The 24,610-nt window shown below is 44.1% G+C and overlaps 1 protein-coding gene across 7 annotated transcripts; it reads right to left on the bottom strand.

Annotated features, from left to right (window-relative positions):
- Positions 1–1,025: 1,025 nt before the first annotated feature.
- Positions 1,026–22,634, bottom strand: LOC107323918 (cystathionine beta-synthase-like protein). Of its 7 annotated transcripts, none has more exons than XM_015883464.3 (18): positions 22,597–22,634; positions 18,042–18,175; positions 17,232–17,416; positions 16,578–16,684; positions 15,868–16,002; positions 14,215–14,294; positions 13,329–13,463; positions 12,709–12,778; positions 11,459–11,550; positions 10,276–10,401; positions 9,751–9,835; positions 9,443–9,548; positions 8,513–8,587; positions 7,669–7,803; positions 7,224–7,332; positions 6,453–6,482; positions 4,676–4,760; positions 1,026–3,877 (listed from the first exon to the last, which is right to left on the bottom strand). In XM_015883464.3, the coding sequence occupies exons 2-18, from the start codon at positions 18,081–18,083 to the stop codon at positions 3,768–3,770; spliced, it is 1,707 nt and encodes a 568-aa protein (XP_015738950.1). In that variant the 5' UTR covers positions 18,084–18,175; positions 22,597–22,634; the 3' UTR covers positions 1,026–3,767. The 7 variants fall into 7 exon arrangements, with proteins under 7 accessions (XP_015738950.1, XP_015738939.1, XP_085385922.1 ...); XM_015883453.3 differs by having other exon boundaries at positions 17,232–17,443; XM_085529796.1 differs by having other exon boundaries at positions 17,232–17,443; positions 22,579–22,634.
- Positions 22,635–24,610: the final 1,976 nt, after the last annotated feature.

Raw genomic sequence — 24,610 nt, forward strand, 5'->3', positions numbered from 1 at the left:
TTGGGGTGCACGTGGCCACTGCCTGCAACAACCAAAGCCAGGGGCTGCTACCGACAGGGCAACCTCTGGGCATAGTGTGGATGTGGGAAGCATCACACTGCAGCTTTGGCAGTTTCTCTCTAGCTGCACTGGCTAAAACATCTGAACACTGTTAGAGCTCAGCTCCCCACGTGGGATTGCAGCCAGAGCAGCAGCATGGCAAGAACGCCTTTCGCCTACTCCCGGTGTGGAACTTGATCCCACAAGCTGCCAGCTGCTCTCCGTGTCCTGTTAGCCTTTGGCCTTTCTGCTGGAACCACACCACACAGGGGGGAGCAGTGCTGGCCTTTTGCCTATCAGAACCACTTTTACTTCTCAGTAGACTGCCAGAAGGTGAAGGTAAGGCAGTAGACTACAAAAAGATGAAGGTTAGGGCAATGAACCACAATTGCTGTGGACAAGGACGGCATCTTGACTAATCAATATGAAAGGGATGTATATGGAACATTTAATGTGCCATTCACCTGCTGGGTTGCTCCCCCTATGGATAGATAGTAAGCTGGAGATGGGATGGAATGAGAGGTTTACATCCTTGCCTGACAGACATAAAATGCCTTCACTCTTGCTTACCTTGAGCATCTGGCCAAAAGGGGACAGAGCTGAGCAGCAGCACGTACACATAGCTCTGAAACAGCCAATCCCTCTTGTTCCTGCCAGCAGCTCCTTATCCACAGTACAGTTCCCCTGCTTGGCACTTACATACATAAATCTCTTACCTTGCGAAATTAGCTTTAATTTCCTTCTCCTTGCCTCCTCACAGCGTGGCAGGTTTGCCTCTACCTTTTGTATTCATTCACAAACACCTTTTTAATTGACCATGCTGGCTGCTTTTGCGGTAGCAACTTCAGTCACATTTCGGACCCAGCTCTGCCTATTTCCTTCCCTATTCTATAACAGAGCCAGCCCTGAGAAATTTCTTACAGCCTACAGTCTAACATACTTCCAGCTTGAGCTGCCACTAATAAACAAAACAGACAAAGCCATCCTGCAATCAAATAACTTTTATTGAATTCTTTACATCATATTGCAAATGTCTGTGCAATGAATTTTTCCCAGCTCCTTAAAACATAGAAAGTCTTCCCTTTGTCATTGTAGTGTGCTGATGCTACACAGTTAGAAAGGCTGTTGGACAATGGGGGCAGTACCAGACAACTGCTAACGGTGAGCACAATGTGTGAAACACGCAACAGAAGTTTTCAGAAACCATTTAGCAACAAACTTAGTGGACAGGGGACCAGTCTGGGCACTTAAAGGAAACAGCTACACAGAGATCTGGAGTCAGCCATAGCTTATGGAAAAAGCAGAAGTAATATTGGTCATTACAACTTCAAAACCATCCTTACATCATTGGTTGATAACTCCTTGCAAAATGTACAGCTTCTATTGGATAAAAGTCTCCACGTGAGAAAATAAAAGTATTCTTGCAGAGTAAAGAAAAGCAAAAGGACGGATATTCTCCTACAGGGATACAGAAACACAGCATCAATTGTTTATATAAATAACCATGTGCAAAATAGTTTCCAGGCTGACAGTCAGCATGTGCTTAACCAGCACAAGTAAACAGGAGATGCAGGCACCCACTTCAGAAAAGAAATGAAGACAGTTCTGTTCAAGCTTTAGACTCAAACTTTGTATTAAAGACTGAACAAACAGCGATGTCTTTCCTGGTCCTCACAATATTTGAAACAAAGATAGATGAGTAAAGCAGTAACATAGCCCTTTAGCTTCTCACTAGGATCAAGGTAGTAAGAGCACTTTCTGGTATGCAGAAAAGCATCACGCTGATGAACGTTTGCATCACAGGAACTTCCATTCTGCAGGACTCCCTGTCTCCATCCCTACAGCAGAAGAGAGCTCTGGAAAGTTTTCCAGTCATTCAGAACCTCCAGTTATTTCCCACTGACCACACAGGGTTGCTACTCTGAATAAGAGCAGTCAGTGAGCATTTCCTTGTGTCAGTTCAGAACAGGAAACAGCTCCTAACAAACTGCATGTGCAGAGCAGTGCAGCTACATTAATTTGGGTTACTCACTTGGATTGCTTTCGACTCGCAGACCTTCTTCCTCGCCAGCTCTGCTCAACCCTTCTGTTGTACAAACACTACCTGGTTTTCAGGACATGGTGGAGATTAATTTATGAACAGTAAACTATAATGAAAAGCCAAAATCCTCATACTTCCCACTGTGTCAAAGGTAAAGCTGCCCATTAGTCTCTGGCTTCCTCAACCTGAACATAACAATCCTACTTCTCTCTTGTACTGCTCTTCTGAGAAGTGTGGCAGCTGCCTTCTGCGCATCATCCTGCAAGGATGCAGTGAAAATACAACCAAAGAAACAAGCTCTTCTTGTTGCTCCCAGGAAATTAACAACATATGAGAAAATACATCTGATAACAATGTTTGAAATAACTGGAAAAGAAATTAAAGAAACCTACTGTCCCCTAAAACCGAATTAGCAAAGTTTTAGATTATATGGCAGTTTATTCCAGAGTCTTAGCAAAAGCTGTCTTAAATCACACAGAGGTATAGATAGACTAAATATCAGGTTGTAATGGTTAAACCATATTTTAAGGTAAGCAACTTCTGGTGTCATTCAGCTGTATTCTACAATGGATATTAAAGATGAACCATTCCTGGAGGGTTCATCTATAATAAGATAATAAAGAAATATATATATAATAAAGAAATAATAAAGAAACAACTTTAAAAGCTGAATCCAGCCACTAACAAAGTCTCAAATAGTAGATTTAGACTGTTTTCTGCCTGTAGAATAACCCACTAGGAATAGAGCATCAACCTGTTAATTAAAATTGCAAGGCCACCTGCTTCCATCCAAGTCACAGATTGCAGATCGCTTTGGTGACTTCTGCTTCCCTTCTCTCCTCTCCTGACTGCAGCTTGGTGACTCCCAATTCCCAGCTTTTTCGTTTAGTCTACAAGTCTCCGTCATTCATTCTTGACAAAGTGAGTTCTCAAGGGAGACTGTGAGTTATATTACTTCATTACTAACCTTATTCCAAAAGAACAGTTGATGACTAAGGAAACAAACTAAGTGTGGAATTAACCTAGCTTCCATTGGTACATCATTTATGAATTAATGTATCAACCTGAGGCTTCATTACAATGAAGTTCTTATTAGCCACAAAAAAGAAGCTGCCAGCAGACAAACCAACCTGTCACACTGCTGGTGGGTTGACAGTATCTCTGGTGTTACTTCGGCTTTGAGCTCTTGCCTACTTTTGTGTATCCTGCCTCCTCCAAGTCAACATCACCTGACAGGCAACTACAAATTCCATGTTTTTGTTTCTGTGCTATACTATCTTAACAACCCTCCACATCAAAAAATACTTTCCAGAGCTCTTAGACTTCTGCCTTATAACTCTCTTTTCCACATATTTAATGCATCTGAAATCATTTTTGAAAAGCCAGCCTTCGGACGCAACAGGTAAGGAACACACCAGTTAATTTAGGCAATATTTTTTACACACACACATATAGGTAAAAAAATAAATTGTCTTAAGAAATATCACGTAACCCGATTAAGAAACGAACTCCCAGAGAGTGTGCAATAAGTAGAAAGCACTTGCTGTAGAGCTGACACCAGGATCACTAACAGCTTATTTTCAGAATTTCATAACAAACACCTTAAGAACAGACCTTAGAAATAAACCTGATTCTTTGTTGGAGATTGCAAAATATTACTGGAAAGGTTCCTGACTGCTCCTTGACTTTAGTTCATCTTTCTTTCCCGTTCTCGCGCAGTCACAAAGTTGAGCAGGTCAATGGCTGTCACAATGCCAAACACCATTTGCCGCTTGCTGGAGGAGCCATCGGTGTGATCTACACAGAAATAAAAAGGGGATTTCAGCCATTAGGAAGCACAAAGACAAACCACCCCCACCATTCATCCCAGCCAGGACATCGATGACCATAAACCTTTGATCTGGGAACCAAATGATCTGAAACATCCTCTGTCTTTATCTGTGGTCTAGAGTTCCTTGTTGCTTTGGCTGTGCTGAGTTGCTTGGCGTACTTATACTGTTTGTTAAGACAGCTGGATTGTCTTGGACTTGTCATTTATTCAGTCCTTGCTTTGCTGCAGGCTTCCAGTGAGATTCAAGGTTACGTTAGTCAGCACAGAGTCAAGAGCACATCTTCAGGGAGGTGAACAGGAATAAATCCAAATGTAATGACTGTTCTTCATTTATGGTCACAACTGACATAGCTGCCCAGCCATACAGATCTGGTGAGTTGCGTTATTGTTTTCAGTCTAGTTTCTCATTTATGTATAATAATGCTATAACCCACACTCAAAGATTTTTTCAGTCATTTCCAGTTCATAAAGAAAGCAGCATAAAGAGTTTTGAGAAGGATGAAAAAGGGGACAGTTTGGAGTAAAGAAGTGTCTGGCGAAGGAGAATAAGTCACGGGACATATTAAGTTGGCTTAACACTGACACTGGTGTCAGTGTTGACATCAAGCTCTTACTATGCTTCATTAAATTTAAGATTTTACTTTAGATGGAAAATACATCGTTGTCAACCTGTGACATTCATTGTGATAGAACTGCTTGTATTTGCTTCTTGGTGCCACTCTTACAAAGAGGGCATCTTTCAAGGTGCAGTATATCATACTCACACTGAATCTGTTCGTGAACCACTAGGGCAAAGTGGTCTGTTTCCAGGATATGAGAGAGCTTCCCCAAGTTGTCTTTCAGGTTAATCTGAAGAGAGAGTTACAGAACTTAAGTTAAACAGCCCCTTATGTTTTCAATGGTGTATAATCACCATATGCTCCATCTAGTGTTAAAGACAGTACAGCAGTGCTCACATCTAAAGAACTGTAAAACACAAACAAATCGAGGCTGAGTTAAAAGATCAGAAAGTTTTCTTCTTTCTTTTTACCTCTAATTCCCAAGAAAATGAAACAAAACACAAACCAGTATGTGAAATCTTCATTCTGATTCTGAAAACGTAATGAATACACTGAAGAGCTGAAAAGGGAGAGGATAAAGTGTTCCATGTGTAAGGAGAGGAGATCCATAAAACTCAAGATGATTATACTTGGTGATTTTACTCGAGTGAGACTGGGAACGAGCAAATGAATCAGATTATAATCATTGTTGAAGTGAATACAATCTGAGAATGGATCAGGGAAGAGCCCAAACAATCCCAAACCAAGGGTGAACATTGCTCAGCTGCACTGTGCTCAGGTGCAAATCAAGAAACTGAGAATCAAGAATTCATTTTGAGTGTAGCAGTTCAACTTTGAGAAGTCTAAACAGGAAAGCACTCCACATTGGCCCTGCTGAAAAAACACAGGTCCTTCTGAAACACCCAGCTAATCACCTGCTAGAAACCTTTGAAAGAATGCACAAAACTATTCTTCCTCAATGCTTTAAAGTACTCAGCAGCAGCAAGTCTATCACCCAGGTGACTCCACAACTGCCAGCAACAATCACTGTCTGACATACTTCAGGGGTTAAATTAATTTGTAGTAAAGGTAAGCCTTGTACCACAGACTAAAAAAGCTCTTATTCTACAGCGAGCTCTGCTTGTGACTGGAGAATACACATCACCAGCATGAACAGTCGGGCTCAACTGGACAATAGAACCCTGGTTTCCATACCGAAAGAGACTCCCTCTGCCTGTCTTTAATGGACCAGCAGCCACCATCATTGACAAGCAGTTCTGTGCAAACTTGGGTTCAAAGCCTGGCTTTAGAATTTAGGTTCAACGTAAAGGAGGCTCTCATCCACTTAGGATGCCAGTGATTAAATGGTTTAGGATGCTGACCAAAGTCACACCAGGAAACTAGCTAACAACCACTAGGTACAGTGAAAGGAAAGTGTCAGAGTTTCCCATGTTGCTAAATGACAGTTTTGCCTTGGCATTCACAGGCTTAGGGGACATCTTAATGATGCATGCTATGGTACAGAGCCTGGCTGCAGGATATCATTTCAGTGACACAGATGATCTGTTCTCCCAGTTTCACCAGTAAACAAGCCAAATAAGCTTGATCAAAGCAGTAAGGAAAGCAAAATTCACAATACTTCTGAGGTTATGGGCATTTAACCACATTTCTCCATCTGACCATCAATTCAAATGGAAAATAAATGAAGGATGATGCTTTTAGTTAGTATGTTAGCAATACCACTGCTCTAGTGTTGCTCCCCTTCCATCCTCCACCAAGAAACATCAAAGCTGAAAAGAAATGGTTAAGCTGCTCGATACTGAAGAAGCATGAGAGAGTTCAAGCTGTCCGTGGAAAAAAGCCACAACCTCAGAAGTGCAGAGAATTGGCCACTATAACTAACACCACTGTAGGTACACAAGCAAGTGCACAACAGCAGCCCCAGAAACTCTTAAGCTGTCCCAGCGAGGGAGAACATTGACCGAATAGCTTTGTTACGCACCACATTTCCACCTGATCCTTGATTATCTGCCTAGGAAGGAAAAAATACATTGACATTTGGTCTATAAAGAACTAGCGCTTCATCTAAGCTTCATGGATTCTGTAGTTCGTAGACTGAACAGCAGCATGACAAATGCTTCCTGAATTCTATGAGACTGCTGAAACTGAAAGCTTGTTAATAGCTAAGTTAAGCATTCTGTTTTATGAACACATTACTCCTGTAAGCAAAGCAAAGCAACAGCAACAATACTCATACATTCTAGAAGAGCAATCAAATCTGGGAAGTTGTGGTCTCTTGCCACACAATATTGCATGGGCAAGAGAAACCAGTGAAATTCATGTATCTTGACAACAACAGCTTTCACTATCTATCCATCCATCCCTGTTGTAGGAAGGCACCTGATAAGGAAGGCAAGCAGTTCCCTTTTCAGCTGATACAGAAATTATTAAATAAGAGCTGTTTCAATATCTTTCTGTCTTTTCTGCTGGAGAGTCAATTGCCCAGACAAGTGCTGGGTTTTGGTGAAGGAATAAAGGACAAGCACAGGAGAAGGAAGTCTGCTGAATTAATAGAGAAGTCCAATATAAGAACACAACACAAATCTTGGAGCTACTGAGTGAACTAGGACAGAATTTAACATGGGTCCATGTCTGTGCTCAAAACCAGCTGTTCTATATGGTCCTGGGTAAGGTTTACCCAATCTGTTGCCACTGTAGCATTAAGACATTTGCAGTTGTACTTGATATTAGAGAATGGGGAATTGTTACTTACCTGCTTGAACTGCTTGTAGATTACTTTGCTGACTTCATCTGAGGGCTGAACTTTTCCAGCAAGCAGTGAAGAAAGCATGTTACCTAGAGTAACCATGCCCAAAATCACCCTGGAAAAGAAGAGAAATAAGATTTGTTTTAAACACAAAATTTGGTTTTGATAAGTTTAACAGCTGCCACTAAAACAAGGAAGCCAACCTGCAGAGATGCACAGAGTCTCATACCATAATAAACCATTAGAAACGTATAACATGAAAGGTGGGACAGTCCCAGCATGACAACATACCACCACTGGTGTGGCAATACTTAAGGCAAGTCATAAGAACAATGTAACTATAATGGAAGAACATATTTTAACTTCTATTCAACATCTAAAGACACGCCTTGGGACCTGGTGAGAGAAATGATATATATACATGGATGAATAGTGATATATATGAACATACCCAGATTCATCAACAACTGGTACCTGGTCGAACCCCTTCTCCCGGAGAATTTCAACGGTCTTTGCACAGGTAACAGTTGGAAGCACAGTCAGGGGAGCTGAGAGGCTTAACTCCTGAACACTGACATTCCACCACCTGGGACAAAATAAAAACCAAAGCAATTCAAGCCTCAGGGAGAGAAGAGAACCAGCTGTTCGCCTACTGTGGCATTTGCCACTATAAGAATGACAGAAACCTACAAGGAAAGGCCTTGACTCTGCCAGAGGCAGTAAAGGCTTCAAGGATTTACAGTTCTCTCATCAGCATCAGAAATTCATTCAGGTATGAGAAAGTTTTTAAGACTGAAACAGTTTTGTTTCATCTAATTCTCTGGATTACAGATGATTAGTGAAAAATAACCAACGTGGGAGCCTGGTATTTATATCTCACAAAGAAAATCCCAGGCTCCTGCTCAAAGGGTTACATTTACAGGTATTACAGAGAGCAAACTATGGAAGATCCTCCCTCGGTTACGCAGAATTGTAATGCTTTGTCGTCAAGATCTCTGTTGTTGGCAGGGTTCTCTGGATAATATTCATTTCAAACGCAACCCTTTCCATTCAAAAGTTATTAAATATAAAGTTTTCTTCTGTTGTGAGAAAGACAATAAACAATTCAGGCAGACTTAATAAATAAATATCCACAGTATGCAACAGCCAGACTTACTCACCAACACTACAGCATGAAAGACTAACTAAAACACAAAGGAAGTATTACAGACTGCAGTGAGCTTTAAAATAGCAACTGCCGTAAAGAGAGTAGCTAAAGAGATTCACGTGAATCCAAACGGATCTGACATTCTTACCAAGGTTTTTTAACAAGGTCTTCTTCTCTCATGAACCCTTTCTGAATCATCCATTTGTCACTCAAGAACTTGGACCTGGAAATTATCGGGCAATAAAAGGCTCATAAGCAGGCTGAATATCTAACAGGAATACTAATAACACAGTGACTGTTTACAGCTCACTATCACTAACAATTAAATCATAATTGAAAATAGACTACATTTGCCACCCAAGCTTACCAGCCAGGCACATACTGATGAAAAGATCATAGAAAAGTGAATCCCATTGGAAATGAAGCTTCAGCTACATCAGTCCCATGCAATATGATAAAGAGACTGCCTGGGACAGAAGAATGTCAGCATGTACTCAGTTCAGGTCTTTCTGTAGCCCGCAGTCAGGCTGCTACAATAGATGACTGCACAATACAGTGATGTTGTGTTGGATGCAATAGCAGTCATGTAACAGAAATAAAGAGAGCACGTTTTGGAATACATTTCAATGTAGCGGGTGTGGAATTTCTTCTCAGAGAAGCTCAAATCTCTCACATTGCCACCTGTCAACTCTCCCCAGCACTAGCTACTGCCATAGTAGTGCTGTGTACTGCTATGGACACAGGCTGAAAGAGTAGCCAGCAGCCTTTAGGAGATCCTTCTGGGAATGGAATAACACCAGTAGCCTCAAATAAATTAGACTGAGAGCAAATCTTTCCCATAAAGACCTTAACTAACTAGTTATGGTTATATACTCGAATGAGACACCAGGAGGAGCTCTGCTTTTGTAAGGCTCCATGTCAGACCTTTTTTGGTTACCACAGAAGTTGTGCCCCAAGCACATTCCTTTCTTGTAGAACCAAGTTACTGAAGTAATATGCATTCAACTTGTCCCTGCTGTAAGGAGGTCTGAGGGTCTGCCTCATCCTTTTCCCACAGAGACAACAAGCAGGTTCTTACATGTAGTTCCTGATAGAGTCAGGGAAGATAACAACACAGCGCTGACCCTCCTTCAGCTCTTTGGCTGCCTTCACAGCTACAGACATTGCGCTGCCTGAGCTGCCACCTGGCAAAATGCATATCAGAGGCAAAACTGTCAGAATGAGACTGTGCAATGAGAAGAACAAAAGAGAGAAGGAGAGTCAGCAGAGGAGCCCAAGGTGAGGAAGACAGCTTCTGAAGCATAAGGAGATCTCCGTGAAGCACACGAGGCTTTAGCCTCCCACATATTACTCAGAGAAACCCAAAGGATTCGTGTCATCTCTTACCACACAGCAGTCCTTCCTCTCGGATCAGCATGCGTGCTAAAGCAAATGACTCCTCATCGTTGCTTTTGTACCACTGGTCCACCATCTGGGAGGCGGCAGGAAGACAGAAACAAGGGTTTCTTTAAATGAGAAGGGATTTGGAAGGGGTGGGGCTTCAGAATTGACACTGTAAATTCAACCCCATACTCTTTGAGCCAAAGGCTGTCCTACTGAGCTCCACATGCTTAGGATTCCATCCTACAAACACCAAGTAGAATTCTTTTGCCAAGGGAAGATGACCACATTAGCACCACAGACTCCTTATTGAAATCTGTTATAAGACAGCCAGAGAGCATCAACTTGTTTCATCCCCCTTGGAGGGCTTCCCAGGGACACAGCTTCTGCTCAGAACTACATACAGTCATACCACTTCAGAGGGAGATTGTTAGATTTTATCCTATCTAATGCTTTCCCAAGTTTTTCCCTCCACCTTCACCTCACAACCAACAGATGGCAAAGGTCAGGAAACCAAGAAGCATGACTTACAGATCTATCCAACACTGTGGGGACAAAATCATATCCAATTCCTTCTACTTCATACATTGTCTTATCGGTCTTGTTCAGTTCGTCCGGTTGAGCAAGGATGGAGCCTTCAGGATCAACACCTATGATCTGGAGAAGCAGTTTTTACTTTTTGGTTACCAGGACACACTGTGTTCAAGAACACAGCTATTTAAACTCAAGCACTTAGCTACATTACAGCTGTTGGTGCCACTCTGTCTCCACACACAGCCAGCTAACAGCAGACTAGTCTGCTGCTCACCTCTGCCTGGCAACTCTCACCTCCCCTCCAAGCAGAATGCTTTACTGCTTTAGGTTGGATATTAGGAAAAATTTATTCTCAGAAATAATGGTGATGCTGCCCAGGGAGGTGGTGAAGTCACCATCCCTGGAGGTGTTCAAGAGCCGTGTGGATGTGGCACTGAGAAACATGGGCAGTGCGCATGGTAGGGATGGGCCAATGGTTTCCAACCTTAATGATTCTGTGACTCTTACTGCTGGAGAACCCATCTTGTCTCCTCAGGCTGCAGACATTAAGTGAGGGGCACTACTTGTTCTACAAGGGTTTTGTTTTGTTTACCCATAGGAAAGGGATTCCAAGACAAAACTGTCTTCATTCACATGTAATGATGTCAGGCATCATTACAATCAATGTGTCTATATTTGTCATGAAATACAAGCTTCATTTTGTTGTTCATTAACATTTTCCAGAGAGGGAGGGAAAAAAAGAATGACTGAAACAGGATATCAGCTCCTGTGAGGAAATCCAAAACTGCACACCAGTACACATATACACATTGGTCTGTGCAGAGAAAGACTCACTTGGCAAAAAACTCAGGCACTTTAGAAAGTACCAGAATCCAAGCCATGGTCAGGGAGAAAGCACGAGGCTGCTGTGAACCCCAGCAAAGGACCGTTGTCAAACATGGAAGAACCCGAGGTCCAGTTTTCACCTGCTGAGCCAAATCTGAATTCTGGTCAATTGCAAGACTGGAGCATAATGATTTCAGACAATGTCTGAAAACATTTCTTTGCTGCTCATCACTACTTCCAACTGAAGAACTCCAAGAGCTTCTCTCAGAGACCCAGGGCAGGCTTACAAGGAATGGGATACACCAAGAAGCAGAGCAGTTTGAGGCTAGAGACATGCTGTAGGCTTGCCACTTACTTTGCAACCTGGACACTTCTCCTTCAGCTTTCTGGAGATGCCAGTGATGGTACCTCCTGTACCAGCTGTAGCCACCAGCATGTCTATTTTCCCTGATTGAAGGTGAGAAAGAAAAAGGCAGTCATGACATTTCCTGAGGATGATGGATTAAAAATGCACAGTCAAGTGTGGACTTGATATAGCAAAACCACAGAAAGCAGCAGAAAAGGGGCAAGATAAGGCTTTTAGTTTCCCAAGAACTGTATTATGAGATCATCTCACTTCATCCCCATTTACTTTACAAATAGCTTTGAAGTGTCCTTCAGTGGCCCAGCAAGGCAACAATTTGTCAGGTTTCAAGCAGAGCTAAGAGGTGGTCCACTGTGTTGATAACACCTATACTTTTCCTATTACTGTATTTGTTGATAGAGAAGAATTCATTACTGAACAGAGAATGAGTAGCTCATTATATAAGCCAATTTACTGAATGAGAGGCAAGAGCAAAGGATAGATGTTCACTGTTTTTCTGGGGGGCAGGGAGATGTAAAAGAACCCTTCACACAGTCCTCACTCTCATGAGAAGAAACATAATAACTGAACTTCTTATTCCAACGATCAGGGTCCCATCAAAGAAGTTTAACTGCACTGTTTTACAGGGCAGGACAGTAGACTCCTATATGGCCTCCTCCTGCAGAATCACACTGAGTGCTGCCTCCAATAGCTCTTGGGTTCCTCACCAGAGTGAGTTAGCCCAGCTAAAGCTCTCTGCTGCCACACCTCAGTCATTTCTGGTACTTCAGCTGGGCTGCCCACAGCTAAATGTAAATTACTCCAAGAGAAAACTGGTCTTACTGGTGACAGCTGCTATGTAGAACACTTTGTACTCTCAAGGTCTTCTGTTTTAAGGAGCTTTCAGTACAATGGAGCGTTCAGTCTGAGAATGTAAAAATACCTAATTCTGTGATGTGAGCTGAAAGAAAAACCCAATCCTGTTCTTTCTTGCTACTCTAGGTATAGTTCTGGATTATTTTTTTTCCCCTCATACATGATTTAAGTATCACTACTTTCTCCACCTGGAGAACCTTAAAAACAAAGCATCCATCTTTAATGGAAAACAGTTTATTAGTAAGAGAACTGGAGTAAAGCAGTTCTCTAATGACACAAAGGCATATGTACAGAATTAACCGTCGTGGGTCCCATTCTCCAAGACTGTAACAACAAAGAATATGAAAGTCTCATTAAAGAAGAAACCAGCAGCAGAGCAGTCTTACCTTCGCACTGCTGCAGGATCTCTTCAGCTGTGGTGTCATAGTGTGTCAGGGGATTGCTGGCATTACGGTACTGCATTGACAGACAAAAAGACCATTCAGTAGACCAGAAAAAAACATCGACACCATTAGACATTTCAAGAACGTTACAAATGTTCTTCAAGCTCCTCAACTACTACATACATTTTCCAGGCTGTTTCTTTATCTATTATCTGGACCTACACAGAATGACTGCAGAGAGGTGCATCCTCCCTAAATGAACTGGCATAAGGGTATTTCTAAGCTACCAGTAAAATCAGACCTGGCTGTGGGACAGTTTCTTTTAAAAAGATGACCCTTGTACCAATTCTTCCACAAGGTACCATCAATTCAGTAGAGAAAGCCACATTTTTCTTTTCCACCTTCTGTAAAACATAGGCTTACTGCTGCCCTCTAGTGAATATAACAGCTCACTAGTGAATATAACAGCTCATTACCCTGCGGCACAGTGACCACTTAGTGGGATATTTTTCCCCTCACAGACACCCCCCTACATTGTAGGAACTTTCAGCCATGGACATAAGGACCAACGCAGCAATACCTCTTGTTGTGACACACCTACAGCTCTGATGCTTTGTTCTTACCTGGTCTAAGATATGTGCGTTGGGGATTTCATTCTTCAGTCTCCATGCTACACCCACGTGAGATTCAGGAGAATCAAATCTGGCAGTAGTTGGGGTCCTCACAATCTCAGCACCCAGAGCTCTCAGGACATCCACCTGTAGCAAACAAAGACTATCAGAAAAAAAACCAGAAGCTTTACCTGGGAGGTCAAAGTCAAATTCCTGCTGCCATTCTGGACATTTGAGTCTGTAGGGACTATTACTCCATTGAGATAAGTGGTTTTCCTGATACTGATTTGCTGCTTCCATCGTGAAGAACCAGATCTCTTCTCCACTCTCTTGTCCTCAGGCACAGTGTCACCCTAGGTGGAAGCCTGACAAAGGCTCGCTCTAGAGCTAGAAGTTTTCTCCTTTCTACTCCCAAGGTAAGTGGGCATTCTCCTTCCTGAGTTGTGGTGACACAATTCAGAACCTTGCCAGCATCTCTCAGCATGTTAACTTGAAAGCAGACTTCCCCAAGGCTCAGCCTAGGGCAAAACCAAAGAACATTTGAAGCTTCAGCCACTGCCTCCCCTTTGCTCCTTCGCTCACTGGGGGACAGCTAACCTATGGACAGGTTGTCACTTCAATCTGCTGTGTAGATCTCAGGTTCCCTTGATATCTGTGATGAAAGTTTCCCAACTGACAATGCTGCAGGCACAGGACTTAAACACAATTCTGTCCATGGCTGTCCAGTCAGGATCTCTCCTAACACTTGGCAAGCACCCTTCAGCAGAAGTCCATCTGGCCAGCAGTTTGGAACCCAAGAGCCTACATCACTGCTAAAGCTACAGCACTCATTTGCATGGTGAACTCCATGAGTGCAAGCAATCTTACTTTAAAATAAGAAACAAAAAGCAGATCTGACCTTCTCCATACTCATTTTCTCCGGCATCACGATGATACAGCGGTAACCCTTCACTGCTGCAGCCAAGGCCAGCCCAATTCCTGGAAACACGCAGAGACATGAAGAGCATTAAGTGAGAAGCAACAAAAACCAAAACCCACAACTCCAGCTTAGGCATGCCTTTGCTTTAATCAGATTCTCAAAGAGAGAGTACATTGAGTACAATGTCTTTAGAGGGGAGTGACAAAGTTTCTGACTTCTGAAGAGAGGAGGAGTTACAGACGCTGGTTCTTTGAGGACTACAGACCAAAGAAAGCTTAGCCAAGGGTGGGGGAAATGTATATTTATATATATTTATCAATGCATGCACATGGGAAAGCCAGTGGTCTACATTTCACCTCCCTCTTGTCTGTTTGCCATCTCTCCCTTATTATTCTGCATTACTCACTCAGCATTAAATCCCCAGTTTGCAATGTTCCTAAACTAATTCCTTTCTAAAACAACAAAATATAGATGCCTGGCGTGATAGTGGCTGTAACGTATTACATCAACTTGTCACAACAGTGAAACGCCTAGATTGTTAGAGACACCTCATTTCTAGTTTATGTCTGCACTTCTGGTCTGATTTCTGCCTTTTCAACAGATCTTCAACTGCCTGCTTGAGCAGTTAAGCTCAGAATATCTTCCCAATCAAGACACTTACACCTGCTATCATATTACTTCTCTGCAAGATGAAGAAACTGTGCCTGGTACCCAAAACAGCAGCGGAGGTTGGCCAATGAGCAATCTGAGGTAGGGATGCATGGCACCTCCCCTGCTGTTTTGGGTACCAGGCACAGTATCAACATATGCCCATGACATATTCTACAGAGAAACTTGCTTGTCCAAAGCTGCCTCTGTTTCTGCCTGGTTCAGAATTGTATAGAGGTTAAAGACCCATATAAAAAAATGTCATGTAATTCAAATACCTTTAAATTCTATTTAATTTTTCAAGGAGGTGGAAACAAATCCTTTTCCAGTGCGTTACAGGCACTAGAACTAAGTAAAACAAGACAGCACTGAACTTAATAGTACTAAAGCTCTTCCCTGGCCCTGGACTGGTGGGACTGCTCCTTCCACCAGCCCTCCAAGGAAATGCTGGTCCAAGGGAAACCTGTTGAAGATCTAGGAGTGCAAGGGCTGTGTCAACAAACAGTGCTGTAGGGACGCAGCTCGTCTCCCAGCTCAACTGCACCACTAAGGGAAAGGCCAATTCTCAGGCCAGGCCAACCTCATCTGAGAGACTGTGTGTCCAAGGACTATGGGACTTTCCAAACAGAAGATCAGCATTACACTGGTCTTTTGGGGCTTGATTTCCAACAGTTTCAGTTGAACTCCTGAATAGAACTTAGAGACCCTAGTGAATCTGGCCTAATACTTTCCTTAATAATAATAATAATAAAGCTAAGAGCCCCTGCAAACAAACTTTCTTCCTTGCTGTTCTGGTCAGCATAGCACATTGAAGAATTGTGGGGGTTTTTTCTGGTTTTTATTTTGTTTGTTTAATATGAAAGGGAAGAAACACTGCTCCCCTCTGCACAGGCAGCCTCCACCCACACGTCTCAGGTCTGCCTCCTCCTGGAAACCCACAAGAACACCTTCCCCACTTTTTGCTATGACCTCTACATCCCCTACCTGTGTTTCCAGAGGTTGGCTCTATGATTGTGTCTCCAGGCTTCAAGATCCCAGCTCTCTCAGCATCCTCTACCATCCTCAGGCTGATGCGGTCCTTCACACTGCCCCCAGCATTGAAGTACTCGCATTTTGCCACTGGAAGCAAAGAAACCAGGCAGTGTTCTTAAACAGCAGTTTGCTGCTGAGCCTAACACATCTGCAAGAGTAGCTGTTAACATATCTGGCACAATTCACCACTCCGTATACAGAAGCAGAGATGGGGATTCCCTTTGCATGAAGAGCTCTGTTCTATTCACATCACCAGTGGGTTTTGGCTCCAGATATCCCCAGTTTAAAGAAAGGTTTCGTTGAGGCACTTTCAACCCTTTTATCGTTTTCTTTGATCTTCAGTGACAACTTGCAGATCGTGCACTTTGTGCACTAGTGAAAACCACAGATACTAGAAACAGTTAAAAGCTTCATACAATAAATACAAATCATCCTCACCCAAAGAGAGGGAGAATCCTTGTATATAATGCTAATTGGAAGGCACGTTAGATTATCATAACTTAAAAACCTGAAAACCTGCTGAATTAAAGGAGTTTTAATTCCATTTTCTAGAGTCCCTGCATTCCTCTTACGCCTGAGTTCCACAACACTATGAAGCAGAACTGCCTGTGTTTCCAAAGCAGTGTTTCTCATTCCTTTCTCCTGTCCACAGAAGTACTCACAGAGTTCACACTTCAGCCCAAAGTGCTTCCCAATCTTGTTGATCCGCACCAACGGTGTGTTGCCAACTTTATTCAGGATGTTGGGCAGAATGTTTGGAGGCTCTGGCCTGACACACAGACAAACAAAGTCAGAAGGCAGCTCATGGAGTAGCAACACAAAGTGTTTCTGATGTTTTATTACACCCAGCTTTCTCCCCTTCCTATCAGACTCCAACATTCTCTTAAACCAAACTATCTATTAGATATACATTTGTAAGATAAGTGCCTGATCCAGAACTCTAGGATTAATCATACATCAAGCCAAGTACTGAAGCAAGAACTATGTGCTCTGAACTTCTTCCTGGCACAAGTCAGGAAGACTGCTCACAGTCAGCTGTTTTACAAGCTATTATAGTGCAATTGTTCATCTAGTCAGAGAATTGCTTGCCAGGTTACTTCATGTAATCTAGTTCCAGTGCATGCAGTTTCACATCACTTAACTTCTTTGGTGCAAGGCCCTTTGCATGCTTAATGTGGGTTCTTAGTTTTGTTTATGCACTGAACTTAAGAAGCACCAGGTTAAATCAGCCACCTTTTGTTAAATCCATATAGCACTTAGGTGACCAGGATAAGTCCTGTGCTGAAAGCTAGCAAGCAAAGAAGAGTAAGACTTACAGAGACATATGACGATGGGGGGAAGCAGAGATGGGTTTCCCAAGCTTCCACGTGCATTTGCTGGGTGTATCTGGACGAATCCACTTCCTTTCCTTCTCATTAGTCTTACAGTCCTCAAGGTCTGTCCCACTAGGGAGGAAGTATTTGCCAGAAGCATGAGGGCATGAGTTCGTATCTGGCTTGGCCTGGGAAGGAAGGGAATGCATTTCATCCTTGAAGAGAAAAAGATTAGAATCTACTGTGATGCATATGTCCTGATGTAATGAGGCTAGAGTATCTCTTGAGACTGTCAAACTTGTTCAAGTTCAGCAGCACAGGCAGCCCCTCACTCAAGTAATTGTCCTACAACTGCCTACAACAACAATAGCTAAAAATTGTGTTACTCATAGTCTTTTTATTCTTGGTTCTGCCTCTTTATCAACTGATCTTTCTTCTCCAGTCTTTCAGCATGCAGTTTTTCTGAGGGCAGCCTACCCAAACAGAAATTATCATGGTGCTGGTTTCCAAAAGAGCAGAGCGATCTTGTGGGAGACACATTTCCTATACAAAAAGCTACCCCCCAGAAATAATGACTCTCCTGTCCAAGAGAAAGAGAGGAAGACTACTCCATGGCTAATTGCAAAGCGGTGCCAAGAGGCTCCACAGCTACTTGTAATCTTGAAAACTCTTGCACAAAGGCCACTGGTCTCAATAGTATCTGCCTCAAGAGAATTCCAACCCCCCCAAAACTAGAAAACCCTCAGAAAGCAGACAGTGTCCCTAAATTCTCGTGAGAAAGATAAGCAGTCATTCCCAAAGATCAATGTGTACCTTAGATACTGGAACAGGCTTCTCTGACATCAGCTTCTCCATTTTCTTAGGCAAAGGCACAGTAGACTGGACTTTCTTTGGGAGAAAGAGTACAGTGGGTCACGCAACTGGAATCTTCTTCAAAGATGCAGATCCTGCAAATTAAATAAAACAACACCAAAACACTATCAGGAAACAGTCTCTCTTAGGAAAAAAATACTCATCCCACTTCTACGGTGGAAGGAGGGGAAAGCTGCCAAACAAAGCAAAGCTGAGTTCTATGGGCAGGATAAAGAGAGCCACACAGCAGAGGTACTGAGCAAAAGCAACTGAGGGCCATCTGACCCCTGTTCTTCCTGCATTTCCTATTCTACCCTCTGCCCTGCCTCCACATCCCACCTTCATGAAAGCTATAGATCTTTGGGATTGTCTGCACTTCTGTAAGCTCAGCAGACAGAAAGAGGAATAGAAAATACTTCAGTCTGCAGGATATACTCTTGTGGGGACACCACGGGTGAAAGAGCTGTACAGGGCAAACACCCAAAGATCCTGTACACAATATAGAAAGAGGCTCTGAACAGGAATGTTTGTAGATTTCCCTTCACCCTTGAGAAGGAAACCAAATGCAGAAGTTCCTCCTAACACCAAATTAACGCTGAATGTGCAGATACAGGGATGTAGCACACAAACACTTCAGCTATGAGGCAGCACAGTAAGCTGCTGGGTGATTGAGAAATATGTGGAAAGAAATTAGTGGAAAGAAACTGATTTCCCCTACCCCAGCCATCTCCCTTACTATCATTGAAGGCAAAAGTCTGGCTGAAACAGTACAAAACGTGGTTTTACTCATCACTTTCTTTGCAGCAGGATTCACGGCTCTTTGTGTTACTGAATTGTACCAGACCTGGAAAGGTTCTCATCCCCATACTTCTGCCAAATGCTTGCAAAACAGACATAGCTCAGACAGGCAGTGTTGATGGTCTGCTGGCAGACTGGAAAACATCACAGGATCAGTGAACTTTAGCATTTGATCCTGCAAGTTAACGTGCACCACTAACCACTACTGCTTTATACATACCCATTCCTTTCTCACGTGCTGGTTAGAAGAAAACGCTCATGGCACTTAAATCGCCTCCATTTAGGAAAGAAGCCTCTGGAAGTGCCAGCTTTCAAGACAAAAGCTTAACATAATTCAACATCTGGATGAAAGAACTCCCATGCTACCAAAATAACACCATTTTACTTTATCTGGGCTGATATATGCTTGAGCGCCAAGATAGGATGCAGCCTCTATTAGACTACATTGAGAAACGCCAGTCCAAGAGAGCTCGTATACCGTAACCATACACAATTTAACACTATCAGTCTTCGTTGCTAAAAGTGTTTATTTCTAGCTCCACAGCGAGTCTCAGTTCTATTTCTAGGAGGTGCCAGGCTCACGGTTCAAAACAACAGCACTTTATTTAGTAAAGCAGAAGTATTGAGGAAATATCAAACTCTCCCCAAACCACATGTAGGAGCTCAAGATGGCGGATACAATATTGGGCGTAGATGCTGGCAACAGTTATAAAGCCCATCTAATAAAGGTACCTTGCTGTGAAAGGATCACACCACTTCAACACATGGGAAGGTAACAGCAACAGCTTATAAAGGAAGCAGATTTTGTTCTTCCCTGTTCATTGCAGTGGAGCTGGATTAGATGAACTACACAAGCCCCCATTCAGCAGTTCCCTTCAAAATGCTTTATTAGGCATGATTTTAAATAACCTCACACTCACGCACTTCAAAGTATATAGGAATGTGCGTATACATTTATAAAGTCAAATTCTAATCATGGTAGTAGAGAACCAGTCACAGCTATGGCCAATCTCATGTCTTAGATGCTGAACAAGGACAAAATCCCACCGCAAACTCAGGAATTCAAAGTGAATTTTTACCACAGTACCCGGTGAAGACTTATGAGCAGCAGCAATGACTTGTTGCTCTTCATCCAGAACAAGACAAGAGCCCAGTGGCTGGCTGTGCTCAGAACCAACAGGAAGACCTCCAAACTCCTGCAGTCCTATCAACGAGCTTCCTTAGACACTACCCCAAACATCCTCCTGCCACTTCCAGCCCAATCTAAGGCAACTCTAACAAAATGGGTCAAGTGTCCGCATAGGACAACCAGGTTCACACAAAGATGTATACATCAGGACACAGGAAGCTCGTGAACCTTCCTAGTGGGGTCATCCTTGGGGGAAAAAGGAAGGAGCAGAAATTACCAAAACAAAAGACAGCAACTTCTTCACTATCCTGACTGCCTTCTCAGACGGACAGACAGGGGAGAGAACAGTGAATGAACACTGCTTGGCATACCCAGAGGGTGGTGGGCTGCAGAAAGGGTTGCCCATCCTCAGTAGGGAACTTCTGAGAGCTTGAACAGAGGTTTGCCATAAAAGTAAACGCTCCCAGAAACTGCTGGGGATGTGGGCAGAGCCTGGCTAGAAAAACCTGACTAACTTCTGCCCTTATATCTGCAGAGCACGCAAGGCAGAAAAATTAGAAAGCCAAATTACACACAGTCACTTAAACCTAAAGCATGGAGCGCACTGGGGCACAGACAGATGTAAGAGATCCAGAGAGCCTCGTGGACAAAGCCACACCTCAGCATCAATCTCCACAGGGAACCCAAGAGCTGAAGTACTCCTCAATTCCTACGCAAAGAATTTGCAAGGAATAGCATTGAAGGCCAGTGGGTGAAATTAATCCCTGGACAACCTAGGTTGAACTCACTCCACAGATGATAGGAGCTACAGTTTCTAAGGCTGTTTACAGCATACCATGTCAGCACTAATACAGACATGTACAGAGTATCATGTGTGCGAGAACCTAATTAACTCCAGTCTTGTCTGAAGCCAAAATTAAGCTGTCTAAAGGCAGGTGTACAAGATGCATCACAGGGAGATGCCCTAAGGGCTGACTGCTCAACCAAAGATGAGATAAAGGATTCTACCACGTTGCAGCCTGAAAATGGTAAGCTTTGATGCTAAGCAGGTCTGCGAATGAGTAAACCAGCTAAAAGCAGTTGTTCTGCTTGCTCTGTGGTGCCACAGGGTCTTAGAGAGCTGGAGGATCTCTAAAGGTTACCATAAGTAGCAGTATATACACTGCCTTTGGAAGCTGTTTGAAAGCACCACAGCTATATTTTGGTGATGCAGTGGCACAGGCTGCCCAGGGAGGTGGTAAAGTCACCATCCCTGGAGGTGTTCAAGGATGGGGTGCTGAGAGACGTTGTTAGAGGATGCGGTGGGAAAGAGCTGGCAGTTGGACTAGGTGATCTTAGTGGTCTTTCCAACCTTAACAATTCTGTGATTCAGGAGATTATCAGACAGCTGAGTTTTTCTTATGGTGCTTTGCTACTTGTTCAGTAGCAGCCAATACACCACACCCCTGCCTCCCTAGGACATCACAACTTCTACTGCAAAGCACCTCACATCACTCTGGTAACTGTCGTGCATACAACCAGCCAGGGAAAACATGAAGCGTTCAGTTCCTCAGAGGAACAGTGTGAGCAGCCCTAGGTGGGCAGCAGGCAGCTGCCAACAACCAGGGCTGGCCCAGGCCCTCCCAGCAGCTGGCTGCCAGCAGCAGATTAATTATGTACCTGAGTTGGCAGGCCTGCAGCAGGGCCCCAGTGACCTTGCTACCACTACGGCTTTTAGGACTGCCCTGGCTTGCGGGAAGCACGTTTGGCTGTGCCCAGGGGATGCCACATGGTAACAAGAAGTTGCCAAAAAGGAGGGTGTGCCAAAACAATAGGCCTTACAGAGCATCTCTGCTTTACTCTATTAGCAGCCACCCCACTGCAGATGTACCCCAGCCACAGAACAGCAATGCTCTGAGATCTCACAGAAGACCTGATGGCCCAGGTTTGCCCATCTCCGCAGCCCAGGCTTTCCCTCCTCTGACCAGGAGGAGTTTGTCAGAAGGCAGGGCTGGCGTCTGGGCTCAGCAAACAGCCTTGTTGGAAAGGTAAATACGTACACGCTGAGCAGCTCAGCCGGAACAAGGCCAGCACGCTTCCAAACCTCCACGGTCATAGGCTTTGGGGTGAGGAAGTTGAACAGGAGAGCAGCCACCCGAGGACAGGGTGAGGGTCACCTACCAGCCAAGCAGCTCTGGCTCAGCCATATCACCATCGGGATCATTAAGGTTGCTGCGAGCGTTAGATATCGCCCAGCATGGCAGAAGGAATGCACGAAACAAGAAGCAAACAAAACGAGATTTTCAGCCCCTAACACAACACCGACCCGTAAGAGACTCCGACGGTAGCAGGGAGAAGCCCTAGAGCGAGAGTAAGGAGCAGCATGCCATAGTGGAAGCCATCCTGAAAGCAGCCTTCCTCCTCCTCCACCCCAAGCCCAGCCTGCAGGGAGCATCCCCATTCCTCCGCCTCCCCCATGTCCATCCATCCCGATTAACACCCAAACCAAAAGCCCACCCGCCCTCCACCCACGCGGGCCGTCCCGGGGCTGATGCAACGACGGGCATCGACCCCTCCTCCCCCATCCCCCACCGAGATCCGCCACCTCACCGGCGGGGCGGGCGCTCCGGCGATGCCGCTGCAGGCGAGAAGCGTGGGGCAGTCCGCCGCATTAAGAAGAGCCCGGCGAGCCTCGGCTCCGCCTCTCCCCTTAACCCGCCCCCTCGATGAAGGAGGAGGCGACGATACTCTCTACAATTGGTTTCCACGGGGGCGTCGGCGATATAATGGGAACCAATCGCAAGATGGCGCGGGGTGAGCAGCTGAGGTGGAAAATGTCCGCCCCCCTGCGCATGGGGAGCGATGGCGGTGGGCCGCAATCCGCCCTGGGGTACAAAGGCAATTTGAGGCTTTGAATGTGGCTTACCCTTCAGTGTTCACGTGTTTTAGGTAATGGAAGGAGTTGCACTTCCGTCTGTATGCATAGCTGCTCCACAGATAGCCGTATGACATCGTAATTGCACGCTGTATAAAAATAAGGAGTAAGGAGCAGGGTGGTAAAAATGGCAGAAGGGAGGTGATGACTGGATGGGGCCAATCTGAGGCTGGTCCTGGGGGCACAGAGGGCTCTCTAGTGAGGAAATGAAGACAAAATGTGGGCTGAGATCTATGGAACATAAGCCCGTGAATATTTGTGTCTGGAACGCTGTCATAACTTCAAGAAAATGCATGCAAATGTTTGCAAACTGACAGCGTATCTACAGAGCCCAAATGGGGGAGGGGGGGTGGTGAAGCCATACCTTTTTTATCTTTGATGCCTTTCAGACTGAGGGAAGAGGCACAGAGTCAGCTGTTCTGCTTCTGAAGTGTCAGCCTTGCAGCAGCCACTGCAAACTCAGGCAGATGGGTGCTGAGATACGAAGCTGGCAGCACAGATGGACTCGATGCATCTTACAAAGTGTGAAACAGACAGCACCTCAAAGACGACTAGTATAGAGCAAGTGACAGCGCTAGGCGTGCTGCAAACTATCTGAACATAATGTGCCAGGCTAATTAGAGGTATCTGTAATTGCACCACAGCTCTGCGCTCAGCATTTCATCTCTCAGGTAAACTGGATACACTTACAAGAAGAGGGAGCTTTGTCTAAAGAAAAAGACTTGAAACTTATCTGTAGTCACACAGACCCACACTCTGCTGCTGATGTTAGTAGCAAGTCATGGTGGCAAGAAGTGAATATACAAAGCTTTTAGTGACTGCATCCTAGTTAGACCACCATAACTGAGCCCAATCTGTGGGACGCTTAGATTAATCCTTAACCTGCCCTTGTGAGTAACTTCTATACATCAGCAATTCACTACCGGTGCCATGGAGCACTTAAGCCATTTCCTGAGATTGACGATCATCTGCCATTACTTTGCATTATTTTTCTCCTAAGGAACAAGAGGAATTGGAGGAAGGCCTAGTATACAACTGACGCTATTGCTTGATCTGCATAACAGGTATTTCTACATTAATATAGAAATAAACATCTTGTTTAGGAACGGCAAGCAGAAATTGCTGTTTCTTGTGTTAGTGTTGAACAGATTCACTGAGGACTGAAAGGTAAAGGAGAGACCCCTTGAACATTTGCAGTCAGTGACTAAAGGACAAACAGTATTGAGTGGGAACTCGGAACATCAGGTAAAGGAAGTTTGTTGTGAGAACTTAATGAAGTCATCCAGAGAACTAATGGTACATTGGTGGTACTCAGAGCCTGTTTGGGAAGGGAGAACTCATGGCTATCACAGAAGCTGTGAACACATAAAATGCTTTTACACAAAGGGAGGAAAAAGCAGCTCAAGTGGAGCCACACCAGATTTTATTTTAACCATGTGGGAGAGGCTGCAAACAATTTAGAGGGCAGAATCATAGTTTGAAGTGATCTTTAACAGACTGTAGCAATGAGATGGCAGAGTAGGATAAGGCCAATAAGGACAAATGCAAAATTTTACGGCCAGGCAGGAGCAATGTGACCACTCGTGTAACCACTATCTGGACAGTAATTGCGTGGAATGGAATGCACGATTATAGCGTCACGCAAAATTGTTGTAAGTCAGCAGTGCCCCACTGTTGTGAAAAAAACAA

Source organism: Coturnix japonica, chromosome 1 (assembly GCF_054131305.1).
Source record: "Coturnix japonica strain WE chromosome 1, WE-NBRP24, whole genome shotgun sequence".
NCBI classification, from domain to species: domain Eukaryota; kingdom Metazoa; phylum Chordata; class Aves; order Galliformes; family Phasianidae; genus Coturnix; species Coturnix japonica.